General features: G+C 41.9%; 2 protein-coding genes across 5 annotated transcripts in view; both read left to right on the top strand.

Annotated features, from left to right (window-relative positions):
- sgcd (sarcoglycan, delta (dystrophin-associated glycoprotein)) overlaps window positions 1-5,129 on the top strand; it is a 111,091-nt gene extending 105,962 nt beyond the window's left edge. For all 3 annotated transcript variants that reach the window (XM_088441049.1, XM_088441048.1, XM_088441050.1), the window contains one exon: window positions 2,650-5,129. In XM_088441049.1, coding sequence (XP_088297175.1) covers window positions 2,650-2,835 — 186 coding nt within the window. In that variant the 3' untranslated portion in view covers window positions 2,836-5,129. The remainder of the gene's footprint in view (window positions 1-2,649) is intronic.
- Window positions 5,130-11,405: 6,276 nt separating this feature from the next.
- The window catches only part of LOC148408457 (rho GTPase-activating protein 7), a 44,501-nt gene continuing 33,432 nt past the window's right edge, over window positions 11,406-22,474 (top strand). The window contains exon 1 of one of the 2 annotated variants that reach the window (XM_088441746.1): window positions 11,406-11,480. Coding sequence is in view for 1 of the 2 variants with exons in the window: in XM_088441744.1 (XP_088297870.1) it covers window positions 16,831-16,939 (109 nt within the window). In the remaining variant the exon portion in view is untranslated. Of the gene's footprint in view, window positions 11,481-16,825; window positions 16,940-22,474 lie in introns of those variants that run through there. The other variant, XM_088441744.1, reaches the window with a different exon arrangement.

The raw sequence follows: 22,474 nt of genomic DNA, 5'->3' as shown, positions 1-22,474 counted from the left end.
TTGGACTAGCTCCCTTGACTAAATTCATAACCCCAAAAGTTAGGTCATTTTTGACCCAATTTCAGTTAATCTTGACCCAATTGTGTTTGTATCGTTTGGTAAAATTGTTCCAAGTGGCGGCTCTGTCCTTTATGGAGCCAAATTTCGGAGCCATGTGTTTTTAATTTGTAAGGTGATCGTTTGACCCTTCTTTTTCGATTGAATCTATATTCTAAAAAATTAGGTCAGTATCGTTATGACCCAATTTGGGTTACATTTAGCTCAAGGGTTTTTAGTGTTTTTCAAAAATGTTGCATTCTAAGTTGTAATGAAAATCAGCGTTTGAGCAACAGCGTTGTTGTCCGCTTCCATTTAATTTCCAAACACCTTGCGTCTCCAGTCCCTTGCACAAAACTGGATTTTTGCTCCGTAAGTGCTAAAAACTCGTATGGCTCTTTTTGAGCTGCAGGAAGCATTTTGTCAGAATTCCGACCTCGTGCCATTCACTGATTGGCTGGCAGCTTCAGGCGGCGACCTTCGCCTGACTCCTTCTCTGGCGTTCGACAGGGGACGAGGTCAGGCCGCATTTCTGAGGCGACGCAGGTCAGCGGCGCCGTTTTACCTTTTAATGGGCAACGGGTGGTTTCTTTTTTTTTTTTTTCTGGCGGACGAGGCGAGGTGCCAGTCCCACAGGAATGCACAATCGATGTTGGCTTGGAGCCATTGGAAGTGGGAAATGGGATGCAGCCCGCAGCTCAACTCAACTTACACAAAATGTCATGAATTTGGTTTTTGTGTTTGAAATGTTATGTTTTTTTTCAATGTAGTTCTCCTTTTGAAAACTAAATCTACCGTAATTCCCCAAATATAAGATGCACGCGCAGATTTATATCACCTGTTTTATTAATAATTAGCATAATGGGACAAGCTAGAGGAGGTGGGCATCAATCAAAGATCCTGTTGCGGCTAACAGCAGCTCGTGTTGCTTGAGGTTATGGCATTATTTTTAATAAAAGAAGCAAGCAGGCTGAACCACCGTCCGAGTCCATCCCGGTTCATACGCACGAATATTACTAAAACCAATAAGATCATGTTAAAGTTAGTTTAAGAACGCAAAAAAGATCTACCATTTAACTCGTTTGTTGTGTCCGTTTCTTCTCGGCAAGAAAGTCCAGCACGCCAGATTTCAGCAGGTTAGCTCGAATGAGTGCAAAGAGCCATCCATCCCTTATCTATAGCAAGGGTTGCAGGCTTGCCGGTGCCTATCCCAGCTGGCTACGGGCAGTAGGTGAGGGACATCCTGAACTGGTTGACACAAAAAGACAACCGTCCATGCACCCAATCACGCCTAAGAACAATTTAGTATGTCCAATACACCTACCATACAATTTGAAACCCAAGCTTTAAAAAAAAGATCAAATTAATAAAAAAAAAATTGTTTTGTAAACTGAAAAATATTTGCAGCAGCTAACAGCAAGGTGGTGGAGTGATTGAGCCTGATTTTTGCGGGGGTCGGTTAAAAGCAAGCGAGCAGTGGGGGCGGCCTGAAGCAGACTTGGCTTGGAGAGCAATTACGCTCCGCCGAGGAGACGTTGGCTCGCCAAGGTAACAATCAAGACCCAAACCTACTCGCCACGGAGAATGAGAACAGGCCAAGCCCAGGTTCAAAGGAGACAGCCTTTTCGTTTTCTTACCTTAAAAATAAAATCGATTTTGAAGTCTTTTTCACAGGGTGTTCATTCAATTCGCCATTTTCCAAGACAAATATTCATTAAACATCGCCAATACTTTGACTTAACAAAATGTACAAATTAGATAGCTGCTTAAATGAAAAAACAGTAACAAGCCAGTTTTTAATTAAACCTGTAACCCCTGGGGGAAATTTTGACCCAACTCGGGTTTTTAGATGTTCCCGTTGTGTAATTCAAAGGAAAAACATTGAAAAAAAAAAATGCAAAATATTGCATAGATTGTCAAAACGTGGACTTTCAATATGCCGTCCCTCCTAAATCCTTGCAAATGGGAGGTTGAGAGCTACGCCCTGTAGATGTCAAATTTAGCCCATGTTGGGCTCATTTACTGCCACTAAAAATTGCCCATTAATATTATACATATGACAATAAAAGTCTTGATCTTGATCTTAAGTCCGTTTAAAGCATGTCACCAAAATAATGTAAAGCTTGCTGTCAGGTTCAGTCACCCTGGAACATTTAATGAATGAGAAACCAGAAGGACGACAAGTAGTTTTTCCTCACGAGGAGAGCAGACAGAGACCTGCACCTTCTCAGATCTCCTACCGGTCTATCCGTTCCTCATTTATAAGGGTTGGGGGAGACACTCGCCACAATTTAAACAGTCAGTTTGTGATCGTGGGGGATGTGGATACAAGTCCACGCTGGTATCTTGTTGCCTAGGAACATAAAGACCGAGCCCCATGCTGTTCCGTCCTTTGGTCGGGTTGCGGCGCCCGCTTTCTTCTAACAACTGCAAGAGACGTGTTGTCTCCTCATATTTTTTCACAAAAACTCCAGAAAATATCCATGTCCACCAATATACATGTTGCAAGAAACAAATACGGGATAATTATATTCAATTATTCTAAGACTTGCGGTAAGCTTGAAAATTTGGGACCCGGCTAGCTTTCCGTCTCTTCTGGTTGTGCTCTTCCAGATCTCCCTGGACGCCCGCCGTATCCGCCTGATGCGTCTCCCGGAGGGTAAGGCGTCCTCCGGGGCCTCGTCCTCCGGCGCCAGGCAGACGGTCTACGAGGTTTGCGTGTGCCCCAACGGTAGACTTTTCCTCTCCCAGGCCGGCACGGGGTCCACCTGCCAAATCAGCAACAACGTCTGCCTTTAGGACTAATCGGCGCCTGGCGTGGGACTCGCCGGGTCTCGCGCCCAACGCAACAGGCCCACTGACTGATCTCGGAGGCCCTAATCCGTATTTTTCTAGGGGGGGGTGGGGGGAGGGGTCATCTGGACGCTGTATTTATTACGTCATGTTCCGTCGCTTTCTACGTAAGGGAATTCAATTTGCAAGACTGAAACTTTTTAATGCGTATTGATCCGAGCGGAGGAAGAATTGCTATGAAATGGCGCCACCCCAAAACTGCCATACACACGTTTTACTACACGAAGAGGGACACGGATCCCACCACTAGGGGGATCAGCAAGCCCCGCCCACTCTCCCGCCGCTCGCCCTCGTGTTGGAATTGTCGTTTTCCTTCATGAAACCGGAGGCGCTCAACAAATGTATTAGACTGCTACCCTAATGCAAAGCCAGGCTAAAGGCTGAAATACGAATTTTAATGTAATCCGTGAATTTCCAAACATGTTTTAAAGGTTGAATGGTAAAAATAGAAAGCGTCTGCATTAAAGCATTGGCCTCAAGTTTGTGTCTGACTAAAAGGGGGGATTGAACAGATTTTACCGGCCCCTGATTTCAAAACGACAATGCTAACATTAGCTAGCATGTTATCCGCAGTCAGAAGTTGTCGGATAACGAAATCATTTGTCGCATTTTATCGTGACAACATTGCTACAAAGAAAGTACAATTTATCGACACTCGCGGGCCACATTTCATAAAGAGAAAGAACAAAACTGACTGCTCTCAAGTCAAGCCACGTCGACCTTCCTCACTACAAAATGTAATCCCAACAGCGGCCAGAGGTGGCGCCAAAAAACAAAGATCAAGCCAAGTAAAGCACAAAAACTAACTGTTAAAGGAAAAACTAAATCATTTTCAAAATATCATAATTTCAGGGGCGACCGGCAGTTGGGGAACTCTTCTCTAATACATTTGTTGCCCTTTAAAAAACCCCAAAAGGCTGAGGAATTTCCATTTTTGCGTTGAGGGAATTTTCCAGCCAATTACAGAGCTCCACACCAAGAACATTTCCCACAAAACAAGTCAGCGACTTGACTGTGAAATCAGCATTTCTTGTGCCAATTTTTTTGTGTTTCGCACCACCATGCCAGCTTTGGAGGGCTCATTTTGTGGATATGGTTTGGACTTCTGTGCTCACCCCTTCTTGTTTCTTGCACATTTGATTGGAGGAGGACGTGCGCCTGTGCCTTACACCCGTGGCAACAACAAGCACATCATCGTCACAACACCACCTCCATTTTCACACTTTTTTTTTTTCCCGCCCGGACCATATTTCCTCAAATAATACCCGGATAATGAGAATATAACTCATTGACAGCCGTTGACGGAAATAAACGTCAAAGCGCCATTTGACTGGGCGGGCAGTTAGCTCATCAAGTCATTCGCCGCAGTTGAAATGAATCTTTCACGTCTATAGTCGTCAATGGCACGGTTTGAAATTGAGCAAAAAAAAAAAAGGAAAATAAGTTGTGGATGACAGCTGGTTGTTAAGGTGTGCCGCATTTCAATAATTACCGTAATTCCCCCAAAATGAGAGACGTTATACAAAAGTATGGGTATGTCCCATAAACACTTCCAAATTTGATTATTATTTTTTTTGACTCCATTTGTGGAAGACATCCGTCAACCACATAAGCAGAGTTTTGACAAACAAATATTGGCCGTATTATTTCTTGCGATAATCACAGTAAATGGTGTTTGTGTTATTTGTGTTAATTTCATATTATTTTATACCCAATTGTGACCATATTCATGACTCTTCATTAAAGCAATCGAACCAATTTAACCCATTCAATGCCATGGACGTATTTTCACGTTTTCGTTGGCAAAGTGTCTCATGGTAACAGAAAATGTAACCATAAAATTAAGGGTGCTTCCTTTACACAGGTGCATCTTATATTTGGGGAATTACGGTAGATATAGTGACAAATGTACACTAGGATTTAAAATTTTTCACCAAATGTGTAATCAAATGTACACTCTGCATTGGATTTTTTTTTTTATTATTTGAATGGTTTTCACAGTTGTTCACAATTGTGTGTGCGCGCACAAGCGTGTGTTTTTTTGTGTGTGCACGGCCTAAGAGTTTTGCATTCTTACCTAAAGTGTGACTACGTGTGTGCTACTTTGACTTTGGAACTTTGGGTTTGTTTGATGACGGAAAAGGGAAAAGATGCTTGAATTCGCATCATAGGTTTCGTCCGGCTTGACATCCATGGATTTTTGTTTTTCCATCGGTGCCAAAATAAAAGGCATTATTGGGGGTAGACTCAAGTCTTTATTTCTTAGCAAAGATTCCTCGGTGATCCTGAATGCGTCACGTTTACTTGCTAACACTTTGCAGTTCGTTTTCAGCAGAGCTTTCTAGTTTGTAGGTCTGTAGCATTCCAATTGAGAGTAAAGTTTTATTGAGTTTATGGAAAAATGAGTATCACTTATCGTAGTAGGCAAATGTACTGGCAACAAAACAAAAAAAAAATTCTGAGATCAGTAATGGACGACCGGCTAGATTTTAAAATTTGAGCTGCGAAAAATTGGAGTAAGGCCACGGGGCTGATTTTGTATTCAAATGCCTTAAGAATTTATTAATGTGATTGAGCTGGGAACAAATGAATCGACTAGATGGCAATTAGCCACTAAACAAACACGCCCCGGTGTGTTTATCAGCCTCAATTGTTTAAGCTGCCGCTCATTTCGTCGAATGAATTGGGCTGAAAGAAGAGCAAATCTTTCCTCAACAAAAAAAATTCTGGAAAATAATTGCACATTTTTGACAACGTGCACCCGCTTTTGCTTTGCTTTTGCTCTGTGTGTGTGTTTGTGTATGTTTATATGTATAGTTAGCTAGCTAGATAGATAGATAGATGAATAGCTCTCTCTCTCTCTCTCTCTCTCTCTCTCTCTCTCTCTCTCTCTATATATATATATATATATATATATATATATATATATATATATATATATGTGTGTGTGTGTGTGTGCGTACGTGTATGTTTATGTTTATATGTATAGCTAGCTATATATATATATATATATATATATATATATATATATATATATATATGTGTGTGTGTGTGTGTGCGTACGTGTATGTTTATGTTTATATGTATAGCTAGCTATATATATATATATATATATATATATATATATATATATATATATATATATATATATATATATATGTGTGTGTGTGTGTTTGTGTATGTTTATATGTATAGTTAGCTAGCTAGCTTGCTAGATAGATAGATGAATAGCTCTCTCTCTCTCTCTCTCTCTATATATATATATATATATATATATATATATATATATATATATATATATATATATATACATATATATATATATATATATATATATATATATATATATATATATATATATATCTAGCTAGCTAGCTATACATATAAACACACACACACATATATTTATATATATGTGTGTGTGTGTTTTTGTATGTTTATATGTATAGCTAGCTAGCTAGATAGATAGATGGATAGCTCTCTCTCTCTGTATATATATATATATATATATATATATATATATATATATATATATATATATATATATATATATATATATATATATATATATATATATATATATATATATACACGTATGTGTGTGTGTGTTTATATGTATAGCTAGCTAGCTAGCTAGCTAGAGATTTTGTCCATATACGCCTCAGCTTGTTCGCTGCTCCCCCCTGCAGTCAATCTCGTTCTCCCGTTGTTGTTGTTTTTTTTTTGTAGTGAAGCGGCGAACATTTGGAAAGCAAATCACTTGGTGACTTCTTCGCGTTTTCCCCAATCAAAACATTTGTCACCTCAAAAAGGGGCAAAGCAGACGTGTTCCACAACACCTGGTAGGCCTAAACATGAAGCTAATGAGGTGAGGAGATTCACCCAAACAACATTTTCTATTCAGCTGTCACCTTTTTCTCATAAAACACTTCATGGCTGATTCCATCATTAGCGAGGAAAACATAAACTCGTACGTCTCGCTTTTTCTTTGGCTTTGGCGCTGTTGGTATTCGGGGGCTTAGCAGGAAAGCGATAGACTTTGCAAAAAAGATCAGATATGAATAATCTGCAGCTGCCGCAAACTGACTGGCGGGGCTCGGACTAATTGACAAACGTTGTTTGTCTTGGAACCGGCGGGCCGGGACGCAAGCGGAACAGCAATTTCCGCCGGCTTTAGGAAGCGGCGTTGAGCTGGTCCTTCCTCAGCTCCCAATCTGCGCATCGGCTCCAAATTATTTGCTGTCGCGACATGGAGACAGAGAGGAGTGAGCTTCTAATGACTCAGTGAGCTACGGGCAAATTTGTGGTTTTCGAAGAAGATAAAGAATATATGCCAGGCATACTGACCATCCGGGGGTGCCTCTGCCGTTAGGGTTTGAATATCCATTCAGGCAGGGGTCCCCAATATTTTGCGGTTACTCAGTTTAGTCCCATATGCGAGATTTATACATACACAAATTACATTGATTAAATCGATCATAACTGAATTACAAATAAAAAACATCACTTAGATGCAAACGAGTACTTATCAATCGCATATGCTAACATATACCAAAGGGAAATACCTAAATGAAAATGCTAACAAGCTTAACGTATGCGAGACAGCACTGTATGACATGCTGAGGATAAGAGCTAACGTTAGCTAGCATGTTACCCATACTTATTGGATCAACAAACTCATTTTTGGGTGCATTATCATAAATGATAATATTCTTACAAGGGAAGCACATTTCACAGAGGGACAGAACAACGTGTGTGTCCACCACAGCGAAGCCTCACAGTCCTTCCTCACTACAAAATGTAATATAATCAGCCGCACTATGCATGGACGATTTTTTTTTCGTATGATTTGGACACAAATATTCAGGTTTGAATAACCTGAGTTTTGCAATGTTTACCACTATAGCATTTCTAGTTTGACTTGTTTTCCATTGCGTGTTAAAATCCAGCATGTCACCTATTCCTCTCACCATAAGTCATCTTGAATACCCCGTTTCTCTCGGCAAAAACTGCGCCTCAGTAAGCCGGTGACGAGCAGCGGAGAAAATGTTTGGACGGTCCAGATTGCGCCCCTCGCGTCTCACCGAATATCAGCCGGGATAGGTTTCAGTTACTTCTTAAATGGAAAGAAAATCAATGGTGAAAGCGCCGCAATTATCACCTTAAAAGGGACATCAAGGACGAGAAGAACTTGCGTGAATTTGGATGAAGTCTCCGCGCCATCTGTCAATGCCCGCGGGCTGTCGCCTTCTCGTTTTGTTGATTCTTTTATTTTGGTTATCCTTTCCGAGGTCCCTTGTGTTTGCATACTCGGGAGCGCCATTATTCCTTCCAACACAAACTTTGGCTGCGAGTATCCGCGCAGCTGTCAAGCTGGCCGTGGTGCTCAGACGCCAGTACGGTGATTTACAAATATAACCAATGCAAATTCATGAACAGTTTTTTCAACAAGAGACTGTTTGTTGCCGCTCTCAGTTGACATGTAGTCAAAACATAAAACAAAGAGAATTACGCTTGGTGTAGTATGTAAAACCAAACGATTTTGCTGTAAGAATTTCCCAGCTAGCTTGTCGCTAATAAATAATGGGAAATGCCAATGATGGGCTAACAGTTAGCATCAAAAGTTGCCCTGTACGGGTTGCTCAGTTCCGATGGTCTACGTGACCCTAGACAGCCAATCAGTTTCAGAAAAGGTGAAAACGGGAAACAGAACTATAGCCAGATTAAAAGCGTGCGTTTTCAGAGTAAGTTATAACTGAACAATACAAACTAAAGCACTTGAACAGTTCTTAATACAAAAAAATGTCATCCTAATGCCCCTGAGTGTGCGCTCAAACGATGGACGCAAACGTTGGGTCGGTCTGCTTGTTCTTTTCTTGAAACCAAGACAGGAACAAGCGTGGCTAACATGAACAAGGCTAAAAGCTAAATGACGAACGGAGAAGCTAAACAGGAAATACAGTGCGGCCTTCCAGATTCAAAGCAGTTATTTCAAAATAAGATAACACAGGTAATAAAACAATGCCAACTGGTGCGCTTGAAAAATTCTTAACATATCATCTTGATGCCCCTGTTAGTGCACAAATGGATTCAGACGTTGGTTCGGTCTGCTTGCTTCTTTTAATGAAGATAATGTGCTGTAAGCAACTCCTCTGACTGCTAACGCCCAACTAATTTTATATATACAACAATTTAATACTTTGAGAATGGAGTGTAAAAATCATGTATTAGGGTTCATATTTTTTACCTTCTTTTTTTCAAATTGGGAGCAAATTAATTGGAACGTGAGAAAGTTTATCACTAAATTGTGTTCTGGTGACTCCTTCGTTCATATTTTTTACCTTCTTTTTTTCAAATTGGGAGCAAATTAATTGGAACGTGAGAAAGTTTATCACTAAATTGTGTTCTGGTGACTCCTTCAAAAAATTTTGTGAGCATTTATTTTGTCAATTTGTACAGGGAGGCAATTTCACGGCGGGCGAAATCAAACTAAAACAGAATCTGATGACCTGCCGCGCTGTTTCAAGTTTGTTTTTTTTTCATCCAGACGTCCTCTGCGCCAGTCAGGTGGTACGCAGTGGTCCATTTTGTATGTATAAAGCGGTCCAAAACTTCCGTCCTTCCTCCAAGTTTGTTTTTGCACTTTTCCGCCGTCCACCTCTGCGGTCCACTTCCTTTCCCGAGTAATAGCTTCCATGCCGAGTCTTTCTCTTTCACGAGCAAAGCGTGGGATTAACGGCCGGCGGCGGAGGCCGACGGCCGTCCGGGGACCTTACCCATTAGGACCCGGCAACGGCGCCGACCCGACAGCAGACGTCACCTCGGAGGAATGCTGGAAATGGAGACAAGGAAGGGGGGGTGATGTTTACACGTGTGGATGGATGGTAGTCGGGTTTTTCAGGAGACGTCGGCGCTCATCTGGAGGCTCGTTGCGTTTCTTGATGATCTGCGCGAGCGTTCGGGGGGTCCCCTCGCGCTCGTTTGCTCTGGCTCTTGGACTGCTGTCCTGGGGTCATGCGGTAAAAACAAGAGGGGGGGGGAGCTTCGCTGTTGCAGGTCCTAACCCCCATTCGGACCAAAGTATTCAGACGCCAGATGATGAAATGAAAGGATAGAGCCCAAATGTATTATTTAAGGCAGTATTTTCACAGACTTTATTGGGACAAGGCACATTTTATGTTGGCGAAATCTCGCAGCAAAGCGCCATGGAAAAATGTCATCTGTTTCGGCATTTCTTTGTGTTTTAATGAGGAAAACTATTGTACTTTATGAAAAGCCACATATGTAAAACTCCTCTCGTCTTATTAGTATGGCAATAATCTTAGTTGTAAATCTAACAACAGGGTTTGTTTGGGTCTCAGCAAATCTGCGCTCATGCTTTTTAATACCGTCGGGATCAGGACGCTTGTCTTTTCAAATTAGGGGCAAATGAATTGGAACATAAAGTAACTTATTATTTAGTTGTATTCTAGGTACTTTGCAAAACGTACGCTTTTATGTTGTGGACTTTCATGCAGTGGTATATTGTCATTAGTGGCACCATTTTCTGGAAAGGTTTTGCGCTGGTCAGGGGATACTTGGCGTGGAAAAAATGTTAATAATTGGTATATGATTGAAAACAGAAATCAATGCCTCAAAGGGTTACTTTTTTTTGTGGAAATTATTGTCAGTTACTGATGGCGTTTCACACATTACGGCCTGGCGCCATCCAGTTCTCAAATGTGCTTTTAACGGGCTCGTTCTTGCAGAATTTGCTTCTTTGGCGTCACTGGCACTGTGGCAGCATCACAAGAGGTGACAAAGGAAAAACAAAACGCAAGCCGACTCCGCCGGTCGATTCGCCAATGATTTAGTGTAGCGTGAAGTTTTTGGATGAAAAGCCTTCCTCAGCGAGAAAAGTGAAGAGCCGTAGTGGTTTTGTTGTGACTGTTGCGCGGCCCCGTTTCACCTCCACTGACGCATCCGCCTGATTTGACTTGACACAGTGCGGGGAAGGTATTGAAGGTAGAGTCGGTGACGTCACCTCCGGCCATTCACCGGCACGCCACCCGTCGGGCCTTTCGCACACCTCAAAATGGCATCGCACCGAGAGCTGTCAGCCTCGAGCGCAGAGGTTGCCCTTGAAATGCATGTGCGTGCGCACGCAAAGTATTTCCTTTCATTTATTTCCTTTTTCCTTTCGCTTACTCGTTCACACATCCGGTAAAGTATTTTTCTTGCAATTAAAAAAAAAATGTGTGCTCTAAAAAATATATTTGTGTGTTTTCCTCAAAAAATATCAAAATATAGTTTAGGAAATTATGCTATGTGGCAAATGAAAGTTTGGACCCAAAATTTCAATTCTATAATTGGGTTCACTTCATTTTGGTGCATTACCGCCAGTGGCCAAAAGAGAGCAGTACTGCACCAAAAGTATTTCCCAACCGCCCAAACTGGACAAAGAAGAAGACGAAGAAACCGTCATTTAAAAATATGGCCGCCATACACCCAAAGAATTTGCCAGCTTCCAAACAGGAAGGAAAACAACACATGGAAGAAACTTGTTGCTAAACATGCTAGCGTGTACCTTCCTCACGTATTTTTCTCTTAAGGTAAGACAAGTCGTTAGCTGCTATCAACTAGCTAGCTAGCTATAGCGCTAACAAGATAGATAGATAGATAGATAGATAGATAGATAGATAGATAGATAGATAGATAGATAGATAGATAGATAGATAGATCGTAACTGTCACACTAATTCGGTGGTTGTCAAATTGGAGTACATGAAGGCACTAAAGAGAGTTTTGTTAGTTTGAGCAGGGATTCTGTTTAGGTGTCAGATAATTCAACTTAATGCTTTTTGGTGTCTTGATGGGGAACTGTATATCTTTTCAAATTAAGAGCGAAGTAATTGGAACACAAGAAAACTAATGTTTAAAATGTTTGTAGTGTGACTTCCTTGACTTCCTCTTTATTTTGTAAAAATTTAATTGAATGCTTAGTGTCATTAGTGATGTAATTTTTCCAGTCAAAACTGGTGATGTTACAAGATCTATTTTGAATTTTTATGTATTTATGTATTGCGTTTGGGCTACATTTGACAAAATGGGTTAAAAATGCAGGTAAATATTCGTCAAATTTGTGTTTTTATTTTTATTTTTTGTAATGCTAAATAAAATATGCCTAGAGGTACCTATCTTAATGTAATTCCAGAAGACACAGCATTCTCATGCTTTGCAGTGATTAGTGGGTACATCACTGGATAATTTGTATCACTTGCATTGGAAAAAAGTTGCAAAACACCGACAGCATTTGCAATTTTTTTTAAAATTAAATCAGCAGGGGTTTTAATTGGCTGTGGAGCTTGGCGGCAAAGCCACCTTTGATCCAAAGGAGGTCACGCCATGAGAGCGTTTGGGGCATAGCGGTCTAAGGGGGCCCGGACGGGGGGGGATCAAAGGACGAGGCGCAGGCTCCCGAGGGGCGTTGTTAGCCGCACTGGACGTCTCCCGAGTCACTTTTATGGTAGCGCTGGCATTTTACTGCATGGAAATGTCAGTGAAATGATCAACTGACACATACTATACATGGCGGATCTTTACCACTCACACTGTGTATTTCACTTTGCTCCTTGATGCGTTCGTGTGAAATTTTTAACTCGGCATCCTGATTTAAATTGTTTTATATATACGCGGAACTCGATCGCTGCCAGCATAGTAAAAAGCGATGGTTTGACGTCTACGGCCGTCGACGGCAGTGAATGAGTTAAGAATGATTTACTTTTAGTCAAGAACAGATTTCGGTTAATGTTAGATATTTTAGTCCGTCTTGCAAAGTAACAGAACAATCAACATATTTTTTTCATCATCTCACTTCAGTGATAGCCAATCATTTTTCTCGCTAAAGCATAGGTGTCAAACTCCAGTCCTGGAGGGCCGGTATCCTGCGTGTTTTCTGGTTTTCTCTCCGCAACACACCTGATTCAAGTGGTTATGTCGTTAGTAAGCTCTGCAGAAACTTGAAAATTATCCTAGTCGTTTGAATCAGGTGTGTTAGAGTGAGGAAGTTAGAAAACATGCAGGATACCGGCCCTCCAGGACTGGAGTTTGACACCTGTGCGCTAAAGTTTTTTTTCCCCCTAATATTCAAGGATGCAGCTATTAAAGCGATACAATTTAGCCATTTTCTGCACTTAATACGTAATATTTTGTTTGTGTTTTGATTAGAATGTTCCTTTCGGTTTTCTTCGATGTAGTGATGGAGCAATATTTTGAAATTGGATCGGTATTTGGTGTCCCCCCCTTTGGTGACTCTAATAAGCCTCCATAAAAAAAGTCAAGATGGCTGTTAACTCCGTCATGGAATATCTCTGCCTCCAGCTGGCAAGTGTGCATGCACATTGTCTCACAAAATATGTCCCGGATTTTGTATGCTGGCTTTTTTTTTACAAGCAGCAAAACTCAAGATGCGTTTAGAGGTACGCTTTGATCTGATAAGCGATTTATTTTCATTTAAAATCAAGGACACTTTTCCACTTGATGTTGTCTAAAAATGACATCAAATGTTTAAGGCTCAGGGGCGACCACTCAATGCTCAACTGTTTTTGGGGTGTTACTTGTTTTTGAACGCAAATATCATTTTCGGTCCACAGAATGTTGCTACATTTTCTTTTTCTAGACTAGACCAAATATTCTGGAGCAGGGGTCAACCAAACTTTTTTTTAAAATGAGAGCTGCTTCTTTGGTACTGAGCAATACGAAGGGCTACCAGTTTATGTGAAGACACCGATCATGTTAATGACTTTTCACAATAATTAGGGAGAAGCTGTAGTTAATATGTAAATCAAGTTTAATATGTGATGTAAATGTAATACATGTATAATTGTTTGTAAAATTCATAGAAAATCACCCATGTTCTATATCTTGTAAGCTATTTGCTGAACATGGGATGCTCATGTGATCTTTGGGGGCGACCTGGTGCCCACCACGTTGGTGACCCCTGTTTTAGACTCCCCTTTTGACCAAAAAATCTTCTAAAATTTCCACAAAAGGACCGAAGCAGGAGCAGATGGACGGGGTATTTTGATAATGATAAAGTGATGAATTGAAGAAAATCCCCAAAATGGCCGTAGTTTTACCCGCAGCTTTTCTAGACCAAATATTCCCTTTTTACTGCCGAAAATGGCTGTTAGCGTACCGTATTTTCCGCACTATAAGGCGCACCCTCAATTAATGACATATTTTAAAACGTTTTCCATATATAAGGCGCACCGGATTATAAGGCGCACCCTCAATTAATGACATATTTTAAAACGTTTTCCATATATAAGGCGCACCGGATTATAAGGCGCACCCTCAATTAATGACATATTTTAAAACGTTTTCCATATATAAGGCGCACCGAATTATAAGGCGCACCCTCAATTAATGACATATTTTAAAACGTTTTCAATCAAAATACAGTAATACTCAAAGTAATAACAATAATAACTCAGATATCAACTCTCAATAGCATAATAACTCAATGTCAATATGGCCAATATGGCTAACACACAAAAGAAACAGGTAAAGCTTACTTTATCGGTTCATTCCCCATCTACCAATCCCAATCTCAATATTGATCCATATATAAAAAATGGAATAAATAAGTCTTTTAGGTGCGCCTTATAGTGCGGAAAATTCGGTACTGTCCCTTTAAGAATGTTGAAGTGCTACTCTGGAAGCTGGCATTAAACTTGAACATCATTTAATCCTACTATTGCCTCGTGGTTGTGATTGCATCCTATGCGCACGAGCCACGCTTAATGCAAATATGCTGGCAATCGACTTTTTTTTTTCCATCCGCCGTCGCACGCGGCAAAAGGGATTTGAAGCCCAGGCGGCGTGTTGCATCCCGCTGACTGCAATTTAATTACCTGTTTTGCTCCGGCAAAACGGAGAGGGGGAGAGAGAAAAAAAAACTGCCGGGGATGCAACTAATTGAGGTCTTGTTTGAAGGGTAAACAAGTACGCCGGAGGATGACTCCCATCAGGCCGGGGTGAAGCTCTTTCCTGTCAAAATGCACTCGGGACATTCTTCACGCTCCGTGTTTCGTCAGCCTTTGGAGGAAGTGCCTTTGGAAGCAAAAGGAAGAGTCAAGAAAACAAGAAGCCACTTTTACTTTGATGCTTCTAATTTTGGAGTCACAAAAAAACGCCTGGTTTTGATGTTGCCGTTGACGGCGGAGGGTTCGAGCGGAGTTCAGTGTCAGACGCGCAGGAACGTCTCCACGTTCCTATGGACGATCCGTCGTCTTCTGTGGGACCACGAGCTTGTTTGCCTCGGCTAGATGAAGAAGTCAGCACTATGCTGCGAATGCCATCAATGAAATTTTCGGGTTTATTTTAGGAATGGGCGTGTACCAATACCAAGTATCTGTATCGGGCCGATACCTGGCTTTATTTCTGGTATTTATTGGTATCAGTGGTATCGGCGAAGGTAGCCAACGATGGGTTCTTGTGCTGAGTTTCTTGCAAGGAAATTTTGAAAATGTTGAAAATTTGCAACATCTTCAAACGTAGCGACACGATCATAATATCGTCCTTTTTTTTTCAATATTTGTCAATAATACTCGATGTCAAGTTTTGCCAAATGTCAATATTATGTCAAGTTTTGACAAAAAGGGACTGTACTACTACAAGTCATAGAATCGGTTAGCTGGGCTCTTTTTTTTTTTCAGACTCAAGCTACGTGTGACCTTAACCACAAACTTGACGTGGTTCTTAAATCCTTGAGCAGAAGAGTTGTCATCACGGAGATGTTTGAGGCTAACATCGAAGGATCTATTGCTAATTCGGCAACTTGAAGCCCATTCGAAACCTTGTGCTACGATCTCAAAGTCGAGCACACTTATTGGCCTCCTTCCAAAACAATCGCTATTTAGACTTCTTCCCCCAGAGGACAAAGAGTTCTCTAGATCCAACAATCTTTTCTCTCCCCCCTATCAGGTGGCCTTAAGACTGTTGGTTGGTCCGGACTGGCAGCTCAAAGACACTCTCATACACGTTCACAATTTTCGGTCCACGTGATGGGACTACACTGCAAATGTGCCGGGACCACGCGTCACGGCCCCCAACTATCCCCATCCCCCAACACAGTATCATGACTTCTGATATCAAATTGGATGGAAACTGGTACCTGTATCGTATCAGAAGTGGGAAAAGTTCCATTGGGACACCCGCAACGTGCAATTGTCTTTCATTTGAAGTTGATTGAATTGTGAAGAGCATCTTTAGCAGTAGGATGAAATCCACTTCTGGAGTGAACAACAACACAGCTGAAAATGTCTAAAACGTTCAGAGATGATCGTGCTTTTTGCTTGGCTTTTGTTGCGGAGACATGAGTATCGGTGCTGAAATCGTCCTGGAAGGAAGTCTGTTTTTTGCTTAGGGTAAAATAGCAAGATGATGAGTAAAGCTGACTCCCAAACGCAAAGCATTTTTCCTCAAGCATCCATAATGTGTTCTGCCCCCCCCCCCCCCAAGTGGCGCCTGATGATGGAAGTGATGATGCGGCCATTTGCAAAGGCGATAATCGATTCAGATTGTTGCCCGCGTTTGCAAATTGTTGTAAGAAAACCAAGGCCGGCTCCGCGGGTGGCCTTTTGATTTGCACCTCCGCCAAAATTTAAAGAGCGCGTGAATCACTTTGCGTTGGCAGGGGAAACTCTGGAGATGGCTTCGAGCAGAGGGGGCAAAAGTTTGGGATGCTACCATGTGACCATGTTCATCTTTTGGGGGAGGGCGTTAAGGGGCTTCCCGAGTGACTTTTTGCATCAAGTGTCAGGGCCTCCTCCCCTCCCCTCCCCTCCCCCGCTCCACTCCTCCTCCTGCAACTCGGTCCCAGTCGTCCTCGGTCAGCAAACGCCGCCCGCATGGCTTCCAGCGCTCGCGGCTGGCAATTTTTTCAGCGGATGAGGACAGCATGGCGCCGAAAAGGCCGCTGCGGAGAGCCTTCAGCGAGCATGGGAACATTTCCGCTCGTAAGGGTTGGGATGTCTTCTATAGGAGCGTGAGGGAGAGGCGGCTGTGGGGTGAGTCGCGGCACTGGACGCTTGGAAACAAATGATAATGACCCAACAATAAAAAGAACATCTTTGTATTTATTTATTTATTTTTTTTAATTAACGATACGCTGTAGTGCAGATATCGTGTTTTTTTTTTCATCTAAATCTATACTTTTGTATTATCATCTAAAGTGTTGAAAAAGTCTTGCTTTTTTTCATGATGCAATGCTGAGGGCTGAAAAAGTTGCCATTTTTTTGGGGTGCCTTGAAAACGAATCATGCATTGAGATCCATCGACACAATCTCTTGTTGTAGTGAACCGCAGCGCCTCTGCTGGTTGACGCCAAGTATTGCACATCATCGCCATGTAACAAATCCAGCAAACGATTATGTCCATCAACTTGAATCCAAGCGTTTACCACTTCCGGTGTGTACAAACGTCAAATCTGTTTTTCAGCGGGTATTCGTCGGCTTGAAGCTCCATTTTATAAACGATTGATCGATGGCTGCAGATGTTGATTTCGCATCACTTTGAATCTAAGATTGACATAGATTTTAAATATATGATCCAGATTTGGCTCAAAATGTTTTCTTGCCACGACAATTATGAGAAATTACCAAAAATGAGTCACCCCACTTTTTGATCAGACCCATATTTACTGTATGTTTGGTATAAACAAGGTACGCGTTGCCTTCGGGTGCTAGGAAATGTGTCGGAGAACAAATTTGTTTTGCTGACTTTCCAGTCCCGTTTTGGCGTCCACGCAAATGTGCAACTTGACCAACACCAAAAAAAAAAAAAAAAAAGGCCGCAGTTCTCTTGATCTACCGTGCTTTAACTGCTCTGTAGCTAAGCTTTTATTTGGGTTGTTAAGATTTTTAATGAAGTTTTAATGATATGTGAAATTGCAGTTGGAATAGACATAAAAAAAGTAAGAAAGAGAACTGTACTTTAAGTTGTTGGTGGTCCACCAACAACAACAACAAAAAATAGTAGATGCAGCAGTAGATGAAGAGCATTGTGTGGGCTTAGCTAAAGAGTTGGGAGCGACGACTGATTGGCTGTTTCAGCGCTGATTTGACGCTGCAGGTGGCGCCGTGGAGGTCGTGCGTGCCAACCGGCATAAATCACTTTTCTCTTTCAATGGCGTGTGATGAAAATTGAGCCTTGCCTCGGTTGAAGGCGCTTTTTAAGATGGCCGCCCTGTTTGCTGGGGCTATGAAACGGATGATTAACTCACCGGCATCGTCAAGGTGACACCCCCCACCCCCACCCCCCCCCCCAGCCCCGATGTCTCCTCGCATCACATAGGGTGTAAATGTGAGCTTTTAATAAAGCCAGCTTTATGTTTGGGGCATCAAGTGTTTGTTTTGCCCGAGAAAGTGTACAACAGAACCAGCTGCGCATCCAAAAGTCAACACATTATGTCAGAGGCTTCGCGAAAAAAACACTAGCGGCCATAAAAAGAAATAAAAAAAAAAACACTCTAAAAATCGCCGGGTCAAAAAATTGAAATCGGGGCCAGTCAAGCGTTTTATGGTTTTCATTGTACCCAAAATTCGTCTGGTCAGTTTTGTTTCAACCCAACTGTTGTATTTGTTTTTTTAATCAACAATTGTTACACTCTAAATAGTAAGGTCAAGAATAACACAAATTGGATCAAAATGGAGCCAACCAAAATTTATTTTGCCCATAAATTTGAGTCAGTCCACTTATGACCCAATTTGGCCTCTTTTTTGACCCCACTGTTCTAGTCAAGTGAAAAATACAAAAACCTGATCACTGATCTCTAAAAACAGTCAAGACAAAAAAAGACCACCACAATTATTTATTCATATGACCCCAAAATGTTGGGTCGTTCTGTTTTTGACCCAATTTGGGTTCTTTCTGGCCCAACTTTTTTGGAGTGCCAACATTTTTTTCTTACTAAGTGAATGAACTATTCATTCATTTCAAAGCACCACTAACCTTTTACCTTTTTACCTAAAAGGTTGGGTGAGAAGATTTTTGGTTTTACCCAACCATTTTTTGGATGCCTTTTCCTAAACCCTAAAAAAGTCAGTTAAAAAAAAAATAACCCAAATTGGATCAAAATTGGACCAACTGACCTTTAAGTTACCCATTGTAGCCCAAATTTGAGAGTCAATTTTTGACCCATTTTGAGTTATTTTTGTCCCGTCCGCTTTTAGGCTGAATAAGATTGTCGAGTTGATCTAATGTCTGACATTTCTCGCCGTTTGTTTCTGCGGCCCAGTTTATGTGGCGAAGATGAAGGCCGCGGCCTCATTATACGGCGTTGCGCTTCCGGTAACATTTATCAAAGTATATATGCATAATGAGCGATTATGGAGCTTAGCGAGCCGTTTTGTTTTTCTTCATTGGTTCCTCTAAATTGTGCGCGCGCTAGACCTGAAAACGTCCTTCAGATAGTTTACGGCGCTTTAACCATCTGACTTTACTGCTCAAATCAAATGGCCTTATTTATATAGTGCAATAGCAATAACCATCCAACACGTGGCGCGAATGGAGAGAACTTCCTTTGGACTTCCAAAATTTTGCACATCAGTCCTGTGTTTCCTTCCGATTGCCTCTCTCAATACTTTCACATGTTCATATTATATAATCAATAGGCTAGAGTTGACCTATTTCGTCGCATTGTAGATCAGAACCTCAGGCGCTATTTTTTTAAGCGGTAAGAAGTTCTGAACAAATTTGGTCCGTAAATGTCATTCGTTTGGTTGTAAATATCTGTTGGTCGCCCCGGCTTGTAAATTGAGCGCAATGATACCTGTGATTTAATGAGTCTAGTTTCCGAGTCTCGTTTCAGATACTTGCCACGGCTATGGGTTTTAGGTAGAAAGACTTTCTATTTTTTCCACTTCCTTATTCAAACTCCTCGCCTGACGTTTTTCATTTAAAATGTCTAAAAAATTTGAAGGACCAATTTGGACTAAAAATTGGACTGAATGTTCTGTAAATGGCAGGAGTTGGCAAACATTAACATTAAAAAATCCATTTTGACACGGTTTGCACGGATAAGCCATAAACACTGCTTTCAGCAGCTTTTGTTAACCAAGGTTGCGCCACATGATTTTCATTAAAAGAAGCAAGCAGACCGAACCAACGTCAGGGGCTTTAAGATTGTGTCAATCATTTGAAAAATATCCAATGCGCGTAACACGGAATTATAACAGAGGTTTCTCCCGCATTGACGAATTAAGCACATTTAACAAAAACCTCATCGTGGCTTTTAGCTTGCAAAAAGATTGATTTTTTTTATTTCATATGCGCCGGCTGCGTCGTTGCCACTTGTTCATCATCCGGGCGTCTCAATATTTACGCCCGCGTAAGTCAGCGGCCAAATAAGGCCTCTGACCCGCAGCGCCGCTATAAACAAAAGCCTTTCTCCGGTCGCATGGTGTAAACTTGTCTCTTACGTCAAGCAAAGTGACACTGACGCTTTCCAGAAGCCAATCGAAAATGAAGAAATCTGACAGGTTGCAAATATCCACACGAGCGAAACATGACATTCATGCTATTTTTTTTTTTTTTTTTTTGAGTGATAAAGAGCTACTGGAGAGCATTCTCCTTCGGTAATACGGCAGGAAGCATTCAATCAAGGTTTTATAAGGCCACCGTGCCTCGCAAAGTGGCCGGCGTAGCAGCGAGCTCGCTTTTCCGGCTTTGGCTGTCCGTAATTATCCCTAAGCGCCGGCAAACGCCGGTCTCGGCGGGACATCCGGTGCGGAAGTCCGATAGTTCGGCTTTTATAAGTTCCACCGCAGGGAATTCAAACGGTCCTCGCTTACGTTTAGTCATGTAGCGCCACGCGGGCCCAAAACGTGGATTTGTGATTAGGAATATTAGAATTACCCGCTTGGCTGCTTGAAGAAAATTATATTTGACTTGACTCTTTTGCCGCTCTCTTAATCCCTATACGCTCCATCTTTGGTCGACGCCAGACTTCCGGCCCCGCAGTGGACGCGTGACCGCAAATCTGTATTCGATCGTCTTTGCACCTGCACAAAAACGAAGCGATGATCATCGGGCACCTCGGGGGGTATTTGAACGGGATATCTCGAGGTATCAGCAAATCTAATTTAATGCCGGGACGAGTACTGCATTTTCTTGCGCTGTAAGGCGCACCTTCAATGAACGGCTGATTTTAAAACCGTTTTCATTTGCACGGGTGTCGAATTCCACTCCTCGAGGGCCGGTATCCTACATGTTTTCAAACCTTTCCCCTCAAAAACACCTGATTCAAACGATCGGGATCATTTTGAAGTTCCTGCAGAGCTTGCTAATAAGCTATTCATTTGAATCAGGTGTGTTGGGGAGAGAAAACCGGAAAACATGCAGGATGCCGGCCCTCGAGGACTGGATTTTGATATCTATGATTTACAGGGTTCACCGTGGAGCATGTATAGCGTATCAAAATGTCAAACAGGGTGTTATAAAAATTGTAATTGTTAAAGATACATCTATAACTGAAATGCAGAGGTACAGTGCGAAAAATAATGTGGAGTTTTTTTTCCCAAAAGAAGAGCAAATCAATTGGAACAACGAAGCAACTTTGTGTTCAATCGTCCTTTGCAAAATGTATGCCTTTTATTTTTACAAGTTTACTAAGAATGTGCCTAGTCATTAGTGACGCCATCTTAAAAACGTAATGAAGTCACTCGGCGACGTTAGGAGCGAGACGGGAGCTGTGAGTGGATCTGTGGCTTCCCACCAGAGATGCGCCGCACAAATGTAGCTTTTCAACCCTGAAAAGTATCCAAACAAACCTCTTTGTTTCTCCAAGCTCAGGAGCTGTCGTCACGCCTGCCTGGATTCCATCCTAAGCACCTGTCACGTGACCCGCATTTTTTCTTCGCCGTCATCGGTTTTTCTTATTTTTCCCACTATGCCGTCTCTATTACAGGCTCGAGGGACGCTATGTGGGTTCCCGTTCGTCTTTTGTTGTTCACATTAAGAAAAAAAAAAAGTATTTCCAGATGTGAAATGGCAGAGAGATCCCAGCCCGCTGCGCTATAAGAAAATGTCCATATGGAATAGAAATGTTCAGGATTCAAATTTCGAGTTCCTGGAAGCCGCGTTTGAATCGTTTCCCCGGACTGGCAAATGCGGGCGGCTCTCCGTGAGGGTAGCGGCTCTTTTGAAATCTTAAGGGTCACCAGAGGTCAGCGAGATGTCACCGAGGGTTGCCAGACGTAGCTCTTGTTTGCAAGGACGTCTTCAAAAGTCCTTTGCAACAAGAACATTAGTGAAGGCGAAGGTATGTTGACCTCTGGTGACCCGATGGTGGCCTAGTGACCTCGAAGAAACCCAGTGTTTGTGTCAAGGGTTGTGTTTGAGGGTGAGGTTCAAGTGTAGGTGGTTTTGGGTTGGGTTAGGGTACCTATTGTAGAATTTAGCATTCTCGTAGGCTTTCAACTTGATTTCACTTTTATCACCCAGCTAAGGCCATGGAGAAGATCTTCTCATAGATAGGTGAGGGTTTGGGGTTTTGCATTGTGGTTATGGATGCAAATTTAAATCCATTTGATCAGACCAGGCGT

This window comes from Hippichthys cyanospilos, chromosome 18, assembly GCF_059441005.1.
Source record: "Hippichthys cyanospilos isolate Australia breed blue-spotted pipefish chromosome 18, RoL_Hcya_1.0, whole genome shotgun sequence".
NCBI lineage: Eukaryota > Metazoa > Chordata > Actinopteri > Syngnathiformes > Syngnathidae > Hippichthys > Hippichthys cyanospilos.
The sequence above is the reverse complement of the archived record's forward strand: the minus strand, read 5'-3'. Positions and strand labels throughout refer to the sequence as shown.